Source organism: Notamacropus eugenii, chromosome 2 (genome assembly GCF_028372415.1).
Source record: "Notamacropus eugenii isolate mMacEug1 chromosome 2, mMacEug1.pri_v2, whole genome shotgun sequence".
In the NCBI taxonomy this organism is placed as follows: domain Eukaryota; kingdom Metazoa; phylum Chordata; class Mammalia; order Diprotodontia; family Macropodidae; genus Notamacropus; species Notamacropus eugenii.
The window spans coordinates 11,764,274-11,782,463 of NC_092873.1; the positions used below are offsets into that span (position 1 = coordinate 11,764,274).

Consider the following 18,190-nt stretch of genomic DNA (forward strand, 5'->3'; position numbering starts at 1 on the left):
GATGACTGGAGGTGACACAGGATGAGGCAATTGTGGTTAAGTGACTTGCCCGAAGTCACACAGCTAGTGAGTGTCAAGTGTCTGAGGTGAGACTTGAACTCAGGTCTTTCTGACTCCTACACTGGTTCTCTATCTTGTGCACCACCTAGCTGCCCTCAAATTATGACATATGAATGTAATGGAATGCTATTGTACTATAAGAAATTATAAAGGAAGACTTCAGAGATGCCTGGAAAGACTTATATGATCTGACGCTGAGCTAAAAGAGCAGAACCAGCAGAACTTTGTACACAGCAAAAACCACAGTGTGCGAGGATTTTTTCTGGTAGACTTAGAACTTCATTGCAAGGCAAGGACTTAAAAAATATCCAGTGGTCTCTTAAGGCAAAATTCCTTCCACATTCAGAGAAAAAACTATGGAATTCAATCGCATATTGTAGCAGACCATTTCTTTTTGTATGATGTTTTGGTTTGTTATATGATTTCTCCCATTCATTTTAACTCTTCTATACAATGTGACCATGATGAAAATGTAGAGTTAGAAAGTCAAGTATTAGGCTGGGCTCATGAGCAAACAGTGTAAAAAAAAAACTCATATTGTACAATCTTACATTGATGACAAAGGAGATCAAAATATACAACCAGAAGAAAACAATGTCAAAATTTCTATATCAAAAGCCTCTAAGAAAAATATAAATTGGTCACAATCCATGGAAGAGCTCAAAATTGGTTTTGAAAATCAAGTAAGTGAAGTAGAAGAAAAACCGGGAAGAGAAAGGAAAGTGAGGCAAGAAAATCATGAAAAATGAGTCAAGAAACTGCTAAAGGTAACAGAAAAAATACTGAAGAAAATAATCCTTTGAATAATAGATGTGGCAAAAGTGGTCCAAAAACCTAGTGAGGAGAAGAATGCCTTAAAAGGGAGAATTGACCAAATGGAAAAAGAAGTCCAAAAGCTCACTAAAAAAATAATTCCTTCTAATTTAGAATGGAGCAAATGGAAGCTAATGAGTTTATGAGAAGTCAAGAAATTCTAAAACAGAATCAATAGAATGAAAAAATAGAAGACAACATAAAAGATCTCATTGGGGAAAAAAGACTGAACTGGAAGACAGATGCAAAAGAGATAGTTTTTAAATTATTGCACTACCTGAAAGCCATGTTCAAAAAAAGATTCTTGATATCTTCTTTCAGAAGGTTATCAAGGAAAACTGCCCTGATATTCTAGAAACAGAGGGCAAAATAGAAATGTAAAGAATCCACCGATCACCTCCTGAAAGAGACACCAAAAGGAAAACTCCTAGAAGCATTACAGCCAAATTCCAGAGTTCTCCGATTAAGGAGAAAATATTTCAATCACTCAAAAAGAAATGATTTAAATATTGTGGAAATAAAATCAGGATAATGCAAGATCTAGCAGCTTCTACGTTAAGAGATCAAAGGGCTTAGAAAATTATATTTCAGAGGTCAGAGAAACTAGGATTAAAACCAAGAATCACCTACCTGGCAAAACTGAGTATAATTCTTCAGGGGGAAAACGGACATTCAATGAAATAGAGGACTTTGAAACATTCTTGCTGAAAAGAACAGAACTGAATAGAGAATTTGACCATTACATAAAAGAATCAAGGGAAATATAAAAAGGTAAACAGGAAAGGGAAATCATACAGGACTTATTAAATTTGAATTGTTTACATTCCTACAGGGAAAGATGGTATTTATAACTTATGAGACCTTGATAATATTAGGGTAGCTGGAGAAGGAAAGAAAGAAAGATAGAAAAAGAAAGAGAGAGAGAAGGAAAGAAAAAAGGAAAGAAAGGAAAGAAGAAAACAAGGAAAGAAAGAAAGAAAGAAAGAAAGAAAGAAAGAAAGAAAGAAAGAAAGAAAGAAAGAAAGAAAGAAAGAAAGAAAGAAAGAAAGAAAGAAAGAAAGAAAGAAAGAAAGAAAGAGAGAGAGAAAGGAAGGAAGGAAGGAAGGAAGGAAGGAAGGAAGGAAGGAAGGAAGGAAGGAAGGAAGGAAGGAAGAAAGAAATGGAAAGATAGGTAGATAGAGAGATAGACACATAGATAAATAGATGGCACAGAGTAAGTTGAATATGAAGGGAGTGAGAGAGGAATATATTGGGAGAAGGAGAAAGGAAAAGATAGAATGGGATAAATTATCTTACATAAAGGAGGCAAGAAAAGTTTTCACAGTGCAGAGGAAGAGGGGGGAGTGAAAGGGAATGAGTGAACCTTACTCTCACCGAATTTGGCTTAAGAATGGAATAACACACATACTAAATTTGATACCTTACCCTACAGGAAAGTAAGGAGGAGGGGGTGGAGAAAGGAGGATGATAGAGGAGAGGGCAGAAGTGGGATGGGCATAATTAGAAGCTAACACTTTTGAAAAGGGACAGGGTCAAAGTTGAAAAGAGAATAAGTGGGGATCAGGATAGGATAGAGGGAAATACAGTTAGTCTTTCACAAAATGACTAATATGTAACTGTTTTGCATAACTACATGTCTATAGCCTATATTGAATTGCTTGGCTTCTAAATGAAGGTGGATGGGGAGGGAAGAAGGAAGAGAATTTGGAACTTAAAGTATCAAAAACAAATGTTGAACATTATTTTCACATGCAACTGGGAAATAAGATATATAGGCTGTGGGGTATAGAAATCTGTCTTGCCCTATAAGAAAATGGGAAGGGGATGAAAGGGGTGTGATAAAAGGGAGGGCAAAATGGGGGAAGGTATAATCAGAATGCACGCCATATGAGGGACAGGGGAGAGACAGAGGGAAAATCTGAAGCTAAAAGCCTTGTGCAAATGAATGTTGAAAATTAAAAATAAATTAATTTAAAACAAACAAACAAAAAATGATGGGCAGCGTTGAGGGGTTTGTGATATGCTTTATGGTTAGGAGCATTTAAATCACTAAGATGTAAGCTCCTTTGAGTATCTGTTGACCAAATCAGAACAAAAGAGCATCAGAAGGAAAATTATTAGGCAGTTTAGAGATGTCGACTTTCTACATATCTTAAAAGCTATAGGCAAAAGGAGGGAGGGAGGAATCACAGGAAATGGGGAGAAGTTGAAAAATATACAACTTTGTAAAAGCCTCCCTTGTAGCTTTAAAGTCACTTTGTTAAAGATATGAAAGATGTTTACATATTACTTGCTCATTGAATTATCATGCTTGGGATATTTAAATTTTAAATATTAAATACATTTTATTGAAGAAAAGAAAGGTTGGAACATAATAACTCATTGGCTCCTAAAATGAGTATTATACAATGAGATGGAAAGCGCTTTTACTTTGGTCATTTGGACTTTTTCTCCCCTCTCAGGTGTTGATTTAAAGGAAGAAGTGATGAGAGATCTAAGGCATGATGAAGAACAACTAGCTGTTCTCTAATGCCTCACCCCACATTCTGTCATATGTCCTGGTGCATATGGTCCCTGAAATTATTCTCATCTTAGATGAATGAGGGTCCAAATGTAGAACTGAGCAGGTTATAACATATTGACATACAAATAATGAGAAGGATCCTTAGCAGTCCCCTGGTATCACAGTCTTGGAAAGAGAACACAGAAGTGCAGAGCCATAGCAGATAGTTCCAGTACAGCTCAAGAGCAACAGGACATCAAACTACTTGACCATAAAAGCAAAAAGTTGACCTATGAATAAGAACAAGAATTGCCCCAAAGAACCAGCCCAGATGAGCCAGGGAGTGACTCCATGACAAACCTTCTCTTTGCAGAATCACTTCTGTCCCCTCAGTCCTTACTTTAGAACAATGGATAGATCATCCTGTTTCCAGAGTTGAAGTCTGAAGGCATATAGTTTATGAACAGCTATTTCCTCACAACATCACATTATGCAAAGACAACTGGAACATATTTTTGTGTAGCACTTTGTCATCTTGCTGTATGAGAGAATAAGAAATGGATCCACACAAAGAATTGTAATTTCTAGTAAAAAATCCAGAAGTTAACCTATACACATGCTAAAAATAAACATACTTTTGTTAAAATGCTCACATTGTGCCTAGCACTGTGCCAAGAACTTGGAACACAAGTACAAAAAGCAGGAGAATTAAGTCAATGCCCTTAAGATGCTTCTCATAGAATGGGAAAGACAACCCCTAAAAAAGCACAGAAAAATGAGAAAAGGAGGGAGAAGGTCCTTTTGGTTAATGTTCATAATGTGGAAATCCAGAGATTCAGAAGTAGAGTTGAGACAATGAAGGACAGTTGATCAGGGTAGGTTTTTCAATGTATGGGTCTGGCAAGAATTCACTAATGACCAAAAGAATGCTAAGGGTTGTGGGAAATTCTGGGATACAAAGGCCACTTTGTGGTGAGAAGGAATAATTTAAAGGGATGAGGAGAAGAATGTTTTTGAATACAAAACACTTTTGGACTGGTGACTCCCTTACTTAGATCAACTAATTTTTTGAAGTGGGTCTCTTCTTGGTTAACAGGTCAAAGCACTGCTGGATTGGCTCCAAGAGGTGGCTTGGCCACTACTACTATCTCTGCTCCCAACTCTAGGGGATAAAGGGACCAATGAAGAAAATTTTAACTTTTCAGTGCTTAAAAGTTCAAATACTATTCTATCCTATGTCTAGATACTTATTCACAAATGCTATAGAACGATGAAAGAAGTACTATATATTTATTTACATTAAGAATTGAGAACTAAGCACAAAGCAGGTTTCCTGGCTCTCCTTTGGGAACACAAGAATTTTGAGAACTGATTTCATTATATGCCTTCTTTTAATGGATAGTGAAGGGCAGTGGCCACTGAGGTTAGGTCCATCAACCATGAAGAAACTTTCTCTGCCTGCTACCAATTCAACCTGTGCATTTTTGGAAGACAGTTTTACCTTGATGATTCAGAAAATTCTAGGTTGTGATTCATGCAAAGGACCAGTATTTCTCTCTCTCAGCTTTTCCTGGATTTTGGCAAGAAATCTAGTGAAGTCACAGTTTTTGTCCTCGTTAATCTCCCAACATGATACTGTGTGAACCTAAAAAGGAGAACTCCTACTATAACTAAAAAGTCTTCTCATCCTGGAAGGTCATTTTTCCTCTGTAACTACTTCTACTGATTGACCTGTTCCCCCTACAAACTCTTAGACCTAATTGTTCAGAAATCTTCTCCACCATTCCCCCAGAAGTACCTCTATTGTACGCCAAATCTCCGTACTGCATCTAAGTATTTTAGATGCAAAAAAATTTCTTGTTCCTTATAGAACACTCTCACCACAAAGCAGGAGTCAAAAGCCATAATGATCTTTGGGATACGTACAATGTACCTTTCTGAACTAGAATGGAGCTGCTAGGTGACGAAGTGGATAAAGCATCCAGGATTGATTTGGGAAGACTCATTTACCTGAGCGTAAATCCAGTCTCATACACTAGCTATGTGAGCCTGGGCACATTTCTTAACCCTGCTTGCCTTAGTTTCCACATATGAAAAATAAGGTAGAGAAGGAAATGGCAAAACATTCCAGTAACTTTGCCAAGAAAACATCAAATAGGGTCAAGAAGAATGCAACATGACTGAAACAACTCAACCACCACACTAAAGCCTTAGCATGCAAATCCTCAACATTTGAGGTGAATTGGATGCTATGTTGGGCAGAAATAAAATTTTGCATTCTGCATCTGTATTAGAAAAAGTTTTCCTTCCAGACTTCTCAACTGCCTACCTCTTGAAATTACTAAGGCCATGGAGGATCCAATTTTAGTGGCATCTGTACAGGCTGATACAGTGATTGCCCGTGATTCCTTCAGAATTTTATTGTATTAAATAAATAGAAATATGGAGAGATAGACAGATGTCTTTACGTATGTTGGAATAATTCATGAATGTAATTAAGTTAGTATACATGTTTTGGCCAAAAAGGACAATAAAAATCAATGAAGGGTTTAGTGTGATTTTATGTTTTTGAAATTTCCTTTATTTTTAACACAAGTTTCCACAACAGAGCACATCACATAACATTCTGCTTTGTAAATATGTTTTGAACTGAATTTTAGGTCACATTTGGGTAATTACAGTGAAATTAAAGGAGTTCCCTGATTGAAGATACTGTTTACCGCTTTTTTGTATCCCCTTTGGTCAGAACCATGGTGATTGACACCACACAAGAACATATTATAAAGAATTTGCTGTTTTAAACACAAAAAACATATTGGGTAAAAATGAATGACAGTTCTGGAATCCCTTACCTGTGGAACTTTGTAAAGTTTGAGAATGGTGGCCATGGCCATGGACAGTGTAGATGACATCCCTCCAATGACAGCTACTGAAGAGAACTCTGTGCCACAGCTATAGTTAGGGATGGTTGGACCCCTTCCTGACAACCATATCAGGGAGTTCTCTAAAGCAAGTTTGCTGTGATGGAAGTTATTGAGCAACTGGTATCCCAAGGTTATGTTGGGCAGCAAATGGGGGTTCTTGTTGATCTCATCTACAGCAAACTGAAGAGCAAGAAAATGTTGGTAATGCTTTATTGTTGACCTAAAGTGAAATGAGAAAAGTAAAGAACCAGGCAAAAGTCAATACGCATAGAAACAGCAAAGTGTCATAAGGGATAGAGTTGGACAAGGAGTCAGAACTCATCTAAAATCTTGCCGCTAACATTAACTAACAAGTTGGTTCTGGAAAAATCATTTTACCACCTTGAGTGTCAATGTCCACAACTGTAAAATAAATGACTTGGACTAAACATACTTTCAAATGCTTTCATATGCAGAGAAAGAAATGATGATGTTCTTTGGACAGTAGACTATGCCTAGTCTTGAAACAAACCAGGCAGTCTGATTTTCGATTTTGTGCAAACATAGGAAGAGTGGCCACGAATTTTGAACTTGCAGTTTGGAAAGATTTCTATTGGTCTCCTTAGCCATGCAAAATGTATTAGCTAGGAATAGAAAAATATACTGACAATATAGGTTCTAGAAGTACTATAATGATTTCAAGATAATATTTTATGGTGAGAATGGAATACATGTATTTCAAAAATATACTTTTCAAGAAAATGTAATGTGTAACACTGAAGGATTGTAGAGGAAGTACTCATCTCTCTCTTGCTGTAATCTGAATTAAGCAGGAGGATCATCACAATATAGAATTTCAGGGCATATTCATAGGCCCTGAAGGCCATTCTCCTGTCTCATGCAGGTAAGGAAATATTGTTTCTCTCTTGGGTGTTAGATAACTGAGAACCAGAGAATGACTCAATAAATACTTTCTAAGTACGTTCTATGTGTCAGATGCTGTGCTAAGAAATGATTATATAAAAAGAGGCAAAACAAAGTCTGGTCCTCGAGGAGAATTAGAAACATCATGTATCTCACACAACTCAATTAGAAGATACTTTGAAGATAACCCTGGGCCATAATCACTGATCTCGTTGCAATGACCTCCCAAGGACAATTCTCAACCCAGGTCCTATCATTGTGCCCCCTCCTAAAATATCAAAACCATCAGTGGGTTAAGAAATAGAAGAAAGGGGAAGGGAAGGAAAGGAAGGAGCAGAGTAAAAGGATGGGGGATAAAAATCAGGATTGAAAAGGAAAGTATTTAAGCTCAGTCTCTGAACATTCGAAAGGACCAGTCTCATTGCTCAGAATAGGAGTTATTGGAACAAATGATCTTTTCAAAAATAGATAATATTGCAATGATACCGAATAAAATTATTCTTGATGCCTGGGTCATTTTTCATTACTTAGCAGGGCTCATGCCCTGCTAATGATGTTCTCTTTGCTATTTGAGTGAAATTCCCTTATAGTTTATATTTTCTTGACATAAAAGGATTGAAAAGTCAGCGCAATTAATGAACTTTGTCAGTGGTCTGTTAGACATGTCACTTGTGGTCATTATAAACTTTTTCTTGTTTGGTGTTTTAGAAATGTTTTAATTTTATAATTATACTGATAAAACTGCAATGTCGAGTCACTTTGATCAAATGTCCTAAAGCCCATCATAGACGATAGACAAAGATAATGAGTTTGTCCTTTTCCCGTGGTAACTCTCTGTCATGAAGACGAGACTTGAAGTTTTGAATTGGGTGAAACTCTGTCGTGACTGAAGCATTCTTAAATTTTTTCACTTTCTCATGCCTAAGAAAGTTAACCTTGCCCCAATTTGTGGTATAAGGACACAGAAACTCCCTCTACCTAAACCTCCCTCAAGCACAACATTAAAAAGTGACCTCAAGAAGTACTTTGTCACATGTAATTTAGATAAGGAATGATTCATTCCATATTTGGCACTAATAACCAGTTCTCCATCAAGCCCATTCTTGGTAAATAGAGTTTTGCAGCTTGAAACCCAAATTTGAGTATATTTCCTCTCTGATGTGTCTTTTTCACCACTGTACTATTGGGATGAATTTCTGACTGTTTATAGTAACATATAGGGTGTAGATAAATAATCTCTATCTTTCAACTTGCTTCACTGAACATTAACGAAACCTTTACTTTATCAGCTTCCTAAATACCAGGTTTCTAGAAATTGTCAAACCAATGTCTTTGCTTTAACCAAAGTTGGGAGGCTAAATAAAACATAAATCTATCAACAAACTAGTCAGAGAGAAATATGGATGACTATTTCATCAATAAACATACACACACACACAAACATGCATAATTCACACACACACTTACTTACTTACCTTAAGTGGACACCAGTCCAGATAGGAGAACATATGAATGATTCCTTTTTGATTTTTTCCTCTATGTTCAGAAACAAGGAGAAGAAGCCCCCTATGACTAGGTCCCCTTCTTTTCTATATGTGGGACTGAAAGCTCTTTCTATAGAACAAGGACTCTTCCCTATGTGGTACTCAGAGAGAGAAAACTGCAAAAACAGGCTCACAAATAATTGAGAGAAAGAAAGCCCCAGCTGCCACAAGCCCATGACCAATTGAAAAAATTTCTTAGGAGTTAAGGAGTAAGGGAATATAAGGCGGTCATTGTTCATGCAGCCCTAGGCACATTCTCTGTTGCTAAAGATTGTTCTTTCCTAATGGATGCTCAGACTATGAGCAGTCCTTCTCACTTGGGAAAGCAGAGCAGGATATGCAGCGGGTCACTGCTTAGGACAAAGGTAAAAGCTAGAATGAGCAGGGCATATTTATGAGACATTTTTGGCTCCTAGATATTATTCTCTTTGTTCCCTGTGGATTGATTAGTAAAGGAGGTACACCTTCCTGTCTCTTTGGCACAAGTCAAACACAAATCAAACAAATATGTTGACCAGAATATGAGAGTGATGGTCTCTAGGGACCACCCAACCCAGCTACTCTGCACCTACATCCTTCATCTTGCAAACTTCATAAACTCAAGTGAATACGATAGCAATTTTACTTTGGACTCTCCTTCCCCGCCATTGGTCCCTGGAGACTTCACAACTTCCATGTGTTCTGAGATGTCCATATGTGTAATGCACATTATCAAATCCTGATTCTGTACCAAGCATTATGCTGACACTACAGGCTAGACTTAACCTAATAAATCAATGGTCTCCTCACTGTGGCCTTTCCTCCAATAAATCATGATCAGAACCCTGATATGTCTGCCTATCCTTTGGGACTCTTGTCTCTTCCAATCAGTTTCTCACTGGGGGACCAACCCTTCTCCTGCAGCTATTTTCAAATTTCTTCCAATATCACAAAAATACCAGTGGTCCACACTAGTACTTCATCAGTTATCACTGCTGTCAGTGATCCAATCTGAAACTTGGGTTAGAGAAGTCATAGAGCATCAGTCAGTGGGACTGGGAGGTAGGTCTGACCACAGAAGCAAGTGCAGCTTCAGGATCTCATAGCCTAGAGATGGTAAAAAGATTGGAAAACTGCTCAGAAAGACATTACAGGTGAACCTGTGCTAGCACTGGGTATAATACCATGCATTTTCTGGCAGTTCCATTGTGTATGCTAACTCTCATTTTCAGGATGTGGAAAAGGGTTTGCATGTGCAAAGGAGCAGATGAAATGATCACAGTTACAGGACAAAAAGGAGAGCTAGTATTTGTGTCTGCCTGGGAGCAGAGGCACTACCTGGGTAAGGGTCAGAGGACAGACCAGAATCCTAGGGACCACACCTCTCTCTAGATTAAACCAACCTGGAACAATGAAAAACTTCCAACCATCTAATGCCAGCTCTGAAAACAACAACATGGAAAGAGTGAAGTTTAGGAAAGTGGTCCACACTCATCAGCTGAGTAGAATCGATCTAAGAATCTAACTGAATAAGAATTTCCAAAGGTTTCAAAAAACTTTCTACTTGTAATTTCTTACAAGCAAAATTATATTCTATCACAATCAAATACTGTAATTTATCCAGTGATTTCCAAATTGGTAGCCACCCCTCAATTTTTGTTTCTTTGCTATTTCAAAGTGAGCTTTGCTATCTTTTTGCAAATAGGTTCTTTTTGCTTTCTTCTCAACTCTTTTGCTTACATACGTGACAGTGCTACTGTTGTATCAAATGTTGTACAAAGTTTTATGTCCATTTGGATATAGTTCCAAATTATTCTCCAGAATAGGTGGATCATTTCACAACTTCACTAATAGTACTTGTTGTTTCTCTCCAGTCATTTCAGTCATATCTTGCTCTTCTGAACTCATTTTGGGTTTTCTTGGCAACAGTACTGGAGTGGTTTGCCATTTCCTTTTCCAGTTCATTTACAGATAAGAAAACTCAGCAGAATTAAGTGACTTGCCCAGGATCACATGACTAGAATGTGTCTGAAGCTGGAATAGAATCCACAAAGATAAGTTTTCCTAACTACATCACTATATCCACTCTGCTAAATAGCTGCTCCACTAACAGTGTGTTAGCTTCCTATTGTACCACATCCAATCAAGCATTTGCCATTTTCCTTTTCTGTCTTCTAAGTCAGTCTGATAGATGTAAGACACTATCTCAGATTTCTTTTAATATGTTTTTCTCTAATTGATAGTGATTTGGAGCATTTTTTTCAGGTGACTATTGATAGCTATAATTTCTTCTTCAGAAACTTCCCTATTTATAGTCTTTGATAATTTCTCAATTGAGAAATACCTTGCATTTTCCCCCTAAATTTGACTCACTTTCTCATATATTTGTGAAATGAGACCCTTATCAAAGACATTTGCTCTCGAAATTTTTTCTTTTTCCTGCTTTCCTTCCAATTTTGACTACGATAGTTTTGTTTGTGCAAAACATTTTTAATTTCATGCATTCTAAGTTAGTCATTTTACTTCTTCTGATCCATACTATCCTTAGTCATAAACTCTTCCCTTATTTATAGATTTGAGAAGTCCATTTTCCACGCTCTTAATTTATGTATGATGTCACCTTTTATGTCTAAATCATTTATCCTTTTTAACTTTATCTTAGTTTTCAGTATGTGATGTCTGTCTATACATAATTTCTGTCATACTGCTTTCAAGTCTTGCCAAAAATTATTCTCAGGTGGTGAGTTTTTAACCTAAAAGCTCAGATTATTGGCTTCATCAAAAACTGGATTGATGTGGTCATTTGTTATTGTGTATTTAATCCTTTCTCCTCATCCACTACCGTATTTCTTAGCCAGTATGAGAGAGTTTTGATAATTGCCACTTTGGAACATAGTTTATCATCTGCTGTTGCAAGGCTGCCTATTTTCATATTTTTTCATTGATTCCCTTGATATTCTTGACTTTTTTTTTGCTAGATGATTTCTGTAGTGTGTTTTTTTCTATCTCAATAAAATGATACTTTGGCAATTCCATTGGTATAGCACTGAATATGTAAATTCACTTAAGTATAATTGTAATTTTTATTATATTGGTTTGGCTTACCTAGGAGTAATTAATATTTCTCCAACAGTTTAGATTCTTTTTTTGTGTGTGTGATAAGCATTTTGTAATTGAGTTCATGTTGTCATTGGTTTTATCTCAACAGGTAGATGCTTAAGTATTTTAAATTGTCTGCAGTTATTTTATGTGGAATTCTTTTCTATTTCTTCCATCTAAGTTTTGTTAGTAATATATAGAAGTACTGGCAACTAGAGGGCTCACTGCTGGACCTGAAGGCAGGAAAACCTGAGGTTTTCTAACCCTAGACACTCTCTATCTGTGTGACCCTGGGTGAATCACTTAACCTCCATTTGCCTTAATTCACTAGAGAAGGAAATTTAAACCACTCCAACGTTTGTCAAGAAAATGCCATATGGGGTCACAAAGTGTTGGACATGATAGAACCAGTCACCAATTTATCACAATGCTAATGATTTGTGTGGCATTATGTTGAATCCCGCAACTTTGCTTAACTTGTTACTTGTTTTTTGTTTCAGCTTGGTTTTGAATTGATTCTCTAGTGTTCTCTAAGTATTTCATCATATCATCTGCAGAGATGTCGCTTTTCACTCCCATTTGTATTCATCTAATTTATTTTTTGTCTTGTTTTCTCTTGTCTCAGAACCTACTGGAAAACATCACTTTAGTCCTGTTAAGGACAATGTTTGCCCTTGGTTTTAGATAATTATTGCTAATCATTTTAAGAACAGATGTATTTAATTCTATGTATTTAAGATTTTAAAATATGAATATATCATGCAGTTTCTTGAATTCTCTTCTGAATCTAATGTGATTTTTCTTCTTTTTGATATGGAAATGATCAGTTTTGCATCTAGTTTTTCAAATATTGAAAGAGGTTTACATTTACATAAGAAATTATTGGTCATAGGACATATTTTTTGTGATATACTGCTGTAATTTTCTTGCTAGTATTTTATTTTATGTTTTTGCATCAATATTAATTAAGGAAATAAATCTATAGTTTTCAACTCTGTTTTTCTACTCTCCAGTTTACAGATAAAACCTAGATTCAAATACAAATATAGTATTGTGATGAATTGTTCCTTAAAATGTTAATAGAATTAATGTTGTGAATTCATCTGGTCCTGGGAATTGTTCCTTAGGGAATTTGTTAATAGTTCATTCAATTTCTTTATCCACTGCTGTTGTTGTCATTCAGTTGTATTACTCTTTGTGACCCAATGGACCACTGAATGCCAAGTCCTTCTCTCCTCCACTATCTCCAAGTTCTTGTTCTTTATTTCCATGACACTAACCACTAAGGATTGATCACTCCTCCCCCAGCCACACACACACACACACAGGCCAAAACCTGAACTAACCAGTCTGAGAAGATACACCAGTTGGAATGAGAAACAACTTGCATGTTCTTTGAGTTAACTCAAAACTCTCCTGCTGGATTTAGGTGAATGGGAACATTCTTCTGACAAGGACCAGACACCATTGGACATTTTTCTTATTATTTTATGACTCTCCCTTGTTAAAGACACTATCTTAAATAGTGTCATTTCTCTTGTGGACACTGTAATAATAATGTAAGATACTCATGTTCTATGACATCTTTGTTTATGGCATCCTGGGCATCCTCTTGGGCCTGCATTTTCAGTTGACAAAGGATACTATGGCACCTCTCCTTTTCTATCATACAGCTTTATGGACCCTGTTTTATTATGGTATTCCTGTTTTATGTCATTTCCATGTTTATGGTTGACATTTGTGGAGACTACAATTTTGGCTGTAACAGAAATCATGAGTCAAGATGGGAGGGGAGGCTTGCTCTGAGGGTTTAAAGTCCACTTCAAATATCCCTTATTTCAGTTCAAAATTATTCTGACTCCCATTGGTATGTTTTCTCTAGTGCTGGGAGAATAAGTAGAACATATAAAACCAAATTTCATTTGTTTCTTTATTGACTATATTTACAGTTGACACCATCCATCTCCTTCTCTGCTAGCCATTTTGCCTTTTACCTTCAATATTTATTAATATCACACTGTTTTTCAGTGAGTCCTGTCTTCTCACTAGGTGGACAAAATATTTAAGCTTCAGCTTTAGTATTTGAAATTCTAATGAATAACCTAAATTAATTTCATAAAGAAGTAACATATTTGATCTCTTTTCTATTCAATAGACTCTCAGAAGGTTTATCCAGCATTACAACTCAAAAGGGTCAAGTCTGGAGTCCTCGGCTTTCCTTACAGTCCAACTCTCAAGACCTGAGCTTTACTGAGTTCAAATGACTCTCCCTTTGATTTCTTTCTCTGATTTTTTAGCAATTGTCAGTGATTTAGATGGCAGTTGTCTATATTTTACAATCTTAAGTCTGTGAATGCCATTCCTTCCCTTTCATCTTGATATTTCATTCCTTGTTTCCTTTAGTAGTCTAGACCTGCCATTTCTTGAAATAAATTTAGTTTAAAAATTATGTTGAGTAGTGTACTCATTTAAATATTTGGAGCCAAGATGGTTGAGTAGAAAAGACACATACTCTTAGCTCTTACCCCATAGCCCATAAAATACCTGTAAAGAAGAAGTCTCAACAAATTCTAGAGCTGCAGAAGCCACAGAACAATGGAGTGGAGAAGATTTCTTTCCCAGAATGACCTGAAAAACCAACAGGAAAGGTCTGGTGCACACCGGACATGGAGCAGAACCCAGTCCTGCCTTGGCCACGTGGCACCAAGAGGAACAGATCAGAGGAGGTTTCAGGGACAGAATCTCTAGCAGCAGTACAGATCCCTCAACCCACAGGGGCCAAAGGTCAGTGAGAGAGTCTTCTCTGCTGGCCGAGAGGGGAGCGAGGTGTCCCCATAACTCGGGCCTCCTCAGGTGGAAGCAGTAGAGGCAGCAGCAGATGGGGATCCCAAAGCAGGCAGTAGCCTGCATCCATTGTTGAAGGTCTCATCAGAAAGCCCCTGAGGGAAATGAACCCTGTGTGGCAGTCCTGCCCCCACCAGAGCAGCTGAACTTAATCTCACACCGAATAGCAGCCCCACCCCTGTCGAAAGCCCCTGAGGCTTTGGAGCAGCTCATTTAAATCTCAGTCCCCAAGTACTGGCTTGGCAGAACTGGAGGCCAGGAGGTTGTGCAGAGGAAACTCAGAAGTCCAGTAACTGGCTGGGAAAATGCCCAAAAAGGGGAAAAAACAAAGACCATAGAAGGTTACTTTCTTGGGGAACAGGTATCTCCCCCCATCCTTTCAGATGAGGAAAAACAAAGCATACTGTCAGAGGAAGTCAAGGCCCCTGCCTCCAAAGGGGACTTAAACTTGGCTCAGGCAATAGAAGACCTTAAAAAATAAGTTAACAGCTTATTAAAGGAGAACCCAAAAAAAATGTTGAAGAAAATAGCAGCTTTAAAAAGAGGCTAACTCAATTGGAAAAAGAGGTCCAAAAAGCCAACGAGGAGAAGGAGGTTTTTAAAAGCTGAATTAACCAAATGGAGGAGAAGGTTCAAAAGCTCACTGAGCAAAATAATTCATTGAAAGAGAGAATTGAGTTCAGGGAAATGAGTGACTTTGAGTTAAACCAAGCAGTTAGTAAACAAAACCAAAAATTTGAAAAAATAGAAGATAATGTAAAACAACTCATTGGAAAAACAACTGACCTGGGAAATAGATCCAGGAGAAATAATTTAAAAATTATAGGACTACCTGAAAGCCATGATCAAAAAAAGAGCCTAGACATTATCTTCCATGAAATTATCAAGGAAAACTGCCCTGATGTTATAGAATCAGAGGGCAAAATGGATATTGAAAGAATTCATCATTCACCTCCTGAAAGAAACCCAAACAGAGAAACTCCTAGGAATATTGTGGCCAAATTTCAGAGTTCCCAGATCAAGGAGAAAATACTGCAAGCAGCTAGAAAGAAACAATTTGAGTATTATGGAAATACAATCAGGATAACGCAGGATCTGGAAGCTTCAGCATTAAGGGATTGAAGGGCTTGCAATGGGATATTTCAGAAGTCAAAGGAACTGGGATTGAAACCAAGAATCACTTACCCAGCAAATCTGAGTATAATACTTCAAGGGAAAAAATGATCATTCAATGACATATATGACTCTCAATCATTCTTGTTGAGGAAAAGACCAGATCTGTATAGAAAAATTTGACTTCCCAAGAGAAAAATCAAAAAAAGCATGTAACAGTAAACAGGAAAGAAAAATCATAAAAGATACTCTAAAACTGAACTGTTTACATTACTACATGGAAAGAAAATATTTTTAACTCTTGAATCTTCTCTCAGTATTTGGGTAGATGAAGAGATTATACATACATACCCACACTCACACACACACATACACACACACACACATACACACAGATAGATAGAGAGTACAGGGTGTGTTATATCAGAAGCGATGATATCCACACAAAAAAATAAAATAAAATAAAAAATCAAGAGGTGAAGGAGGAAAATTCTGGGAAGAGAAAAGGAGAAATGTAATGGGGCAGGCTATAACTCATAAAAGAGATAAGAAAAACTTATTCAACGGAGGAGATAAGGGAGAAGGGAAGAGGGGAGGAAAAATAGAGCTACTCTCTCCACATGTGGCTGAAGGAGGGAATAACATGCTCACTAAATTTGATATGAAAATTTATATCACACCACGGGAAAGAAGGAGAAACAGTAACAAGTGGGGTGAGGGGTGAGGGCAAATGGGAGAAGGAAGTCAGGAGAAATAAACACTTTCGAGAAGGGACAAGGTCAATTGTAGGGGAAAAAATAAAGGGGAATAGAATAGGACAGAGGGCAATATAATTAGTACTACACAACATGATTATTATGGAAGTCTTTTGCAAAAGAACACATATGTAGTATGTATTGAATTGCTTCCCTTCTCAGTGGGGCTGGGGAGGGAGAGGGGAAGGAGAGAAGCTGGAATTCAAAGTATTAGAAACGAATGTTGAGAATTTTTATTGCATATAATCGGGAAATAAGAACTACAGGGAATGGGGTATAGAAATTTATCTTGCCCTACAAGAAAAGAGAGAGGATGGAGATAAGGGAAGGGTGGGGTGTGATAGAAGGGAGGGTATATTGGGGGAAGGAGTAATCAGAATGTAAGGTATTAGGAAGTGGGGGGAGGGGAGTGATGAGGAGAAAAATTGGCCATGTTACAAAGTGAGGTAAAAGCAATTAGTATCAAAACAATTGACTGAATTAAGTACTGAGAACAAATCAATGACATCTTTAATTTAGGGAAAAGAATTTCAGTCTAAACTTCCTAGAGGAAGGTAGCCTCGGGTATAATTTGGTATTGATGGAAAAGTTAAGGTTTTAGTGGTAAATTTGATTTTATGATTGCTATTTAATCAGGAACTAGAACATGCATAGAAAGGCATGTAAGCCACTTATGACCTGCCTCAAAAGATGTTCCTTAGCCAAAGTGAAAATTATAATCATATTTGAAACCTGGTTATTGGAACTTGCCATTTTTTAGATGCTATGGGACTATTAAGTGACTGTTCTCCTGAGTCTAACTCCAGGTATGGGTAGCAAGAAATGTGATCTGAGCCTCCAACCCATGATGTCAGTAAGCTGGTGAGATGCTGGTATGAACTGCAAAAAGGTGATCTCATGGGAATGGTGGGAGAGCAGCTGTTCTGACTCAGTTTCTCCACTGACACCTGGCAGACCTTAAGCCTGACTGAATGCAAGTGGATAATCTAATCCTGCCTGGAACTGACATGAAGTCGAGGAGATGTTGTATCTCTGCAATGTCCCTACTCTTAGTGGAAATTTCCTATAGTCAAAAGTTTGTAAGCTGAATACCAGATATATTAAATTATAGATAATTGGTAGGGGAACATCTGAGATTAAGTCTAAAATTAAGCTATTAGGCATAAGACTTTAGACCAACAACAATAAGTTAGGGTCCTTTAATTCTTAACAATACTGTGGAGACAATCAAGAGCTTGTGAGGTTAGCAACTTAAATATTATTTGTGTCTCAGTTGGTTAATGTTTAAAAAAAATTCTTTTGTGGTCCATATTGTAAATGCTTTAAAAAAGAAGTGTCACCTGACCAAAAGCTTGAATTATTTTATCTATTATAAACTGTGTTAAAAGATGAAAAATTAAAAAAAATAAAATAAATATTTGGTAAAGCATTGAATCTGTAAACTGACTTGCATAGTGTTTTCATTTACTTATTTACTGCCATACCAATCAAACTGCCAATTAATTATTTCACAGAACTGTATAATGTCAAAGAATAAGCAAATTAATTTAAGGATTCTTTTCATTTGATTATACTGGATTGGCCTAAACATGAGAAATTAATATTTGTCCAGTAATTAAGATTTTTCTGTATTTGTATGGAGGGCTTTGTAAT

General features: G+C 36.9%; 1 protein-coding gene across 1 annotated transcript in view; it reads right to left on the reverse strand.

The window, feature by feature from the left end:
• LOC140522509 (vomeronasal type-2 receptor 26-like) overlaps positions 1-18,190 on the reverse strand; it is a 132,028-nt gene that overhangs the window by 81,927 nt on the left and 31,911 nt on the right. Inside the window, 2 exon segments of the mRNA XM_072637928.1 lie at positions 6,229-6,520; positions 9,065-9,119. Coding sequence (XP_072494029.1) covers positions 6,229-6,520; positions 9,065-9,119 — 347 coding nt within the window.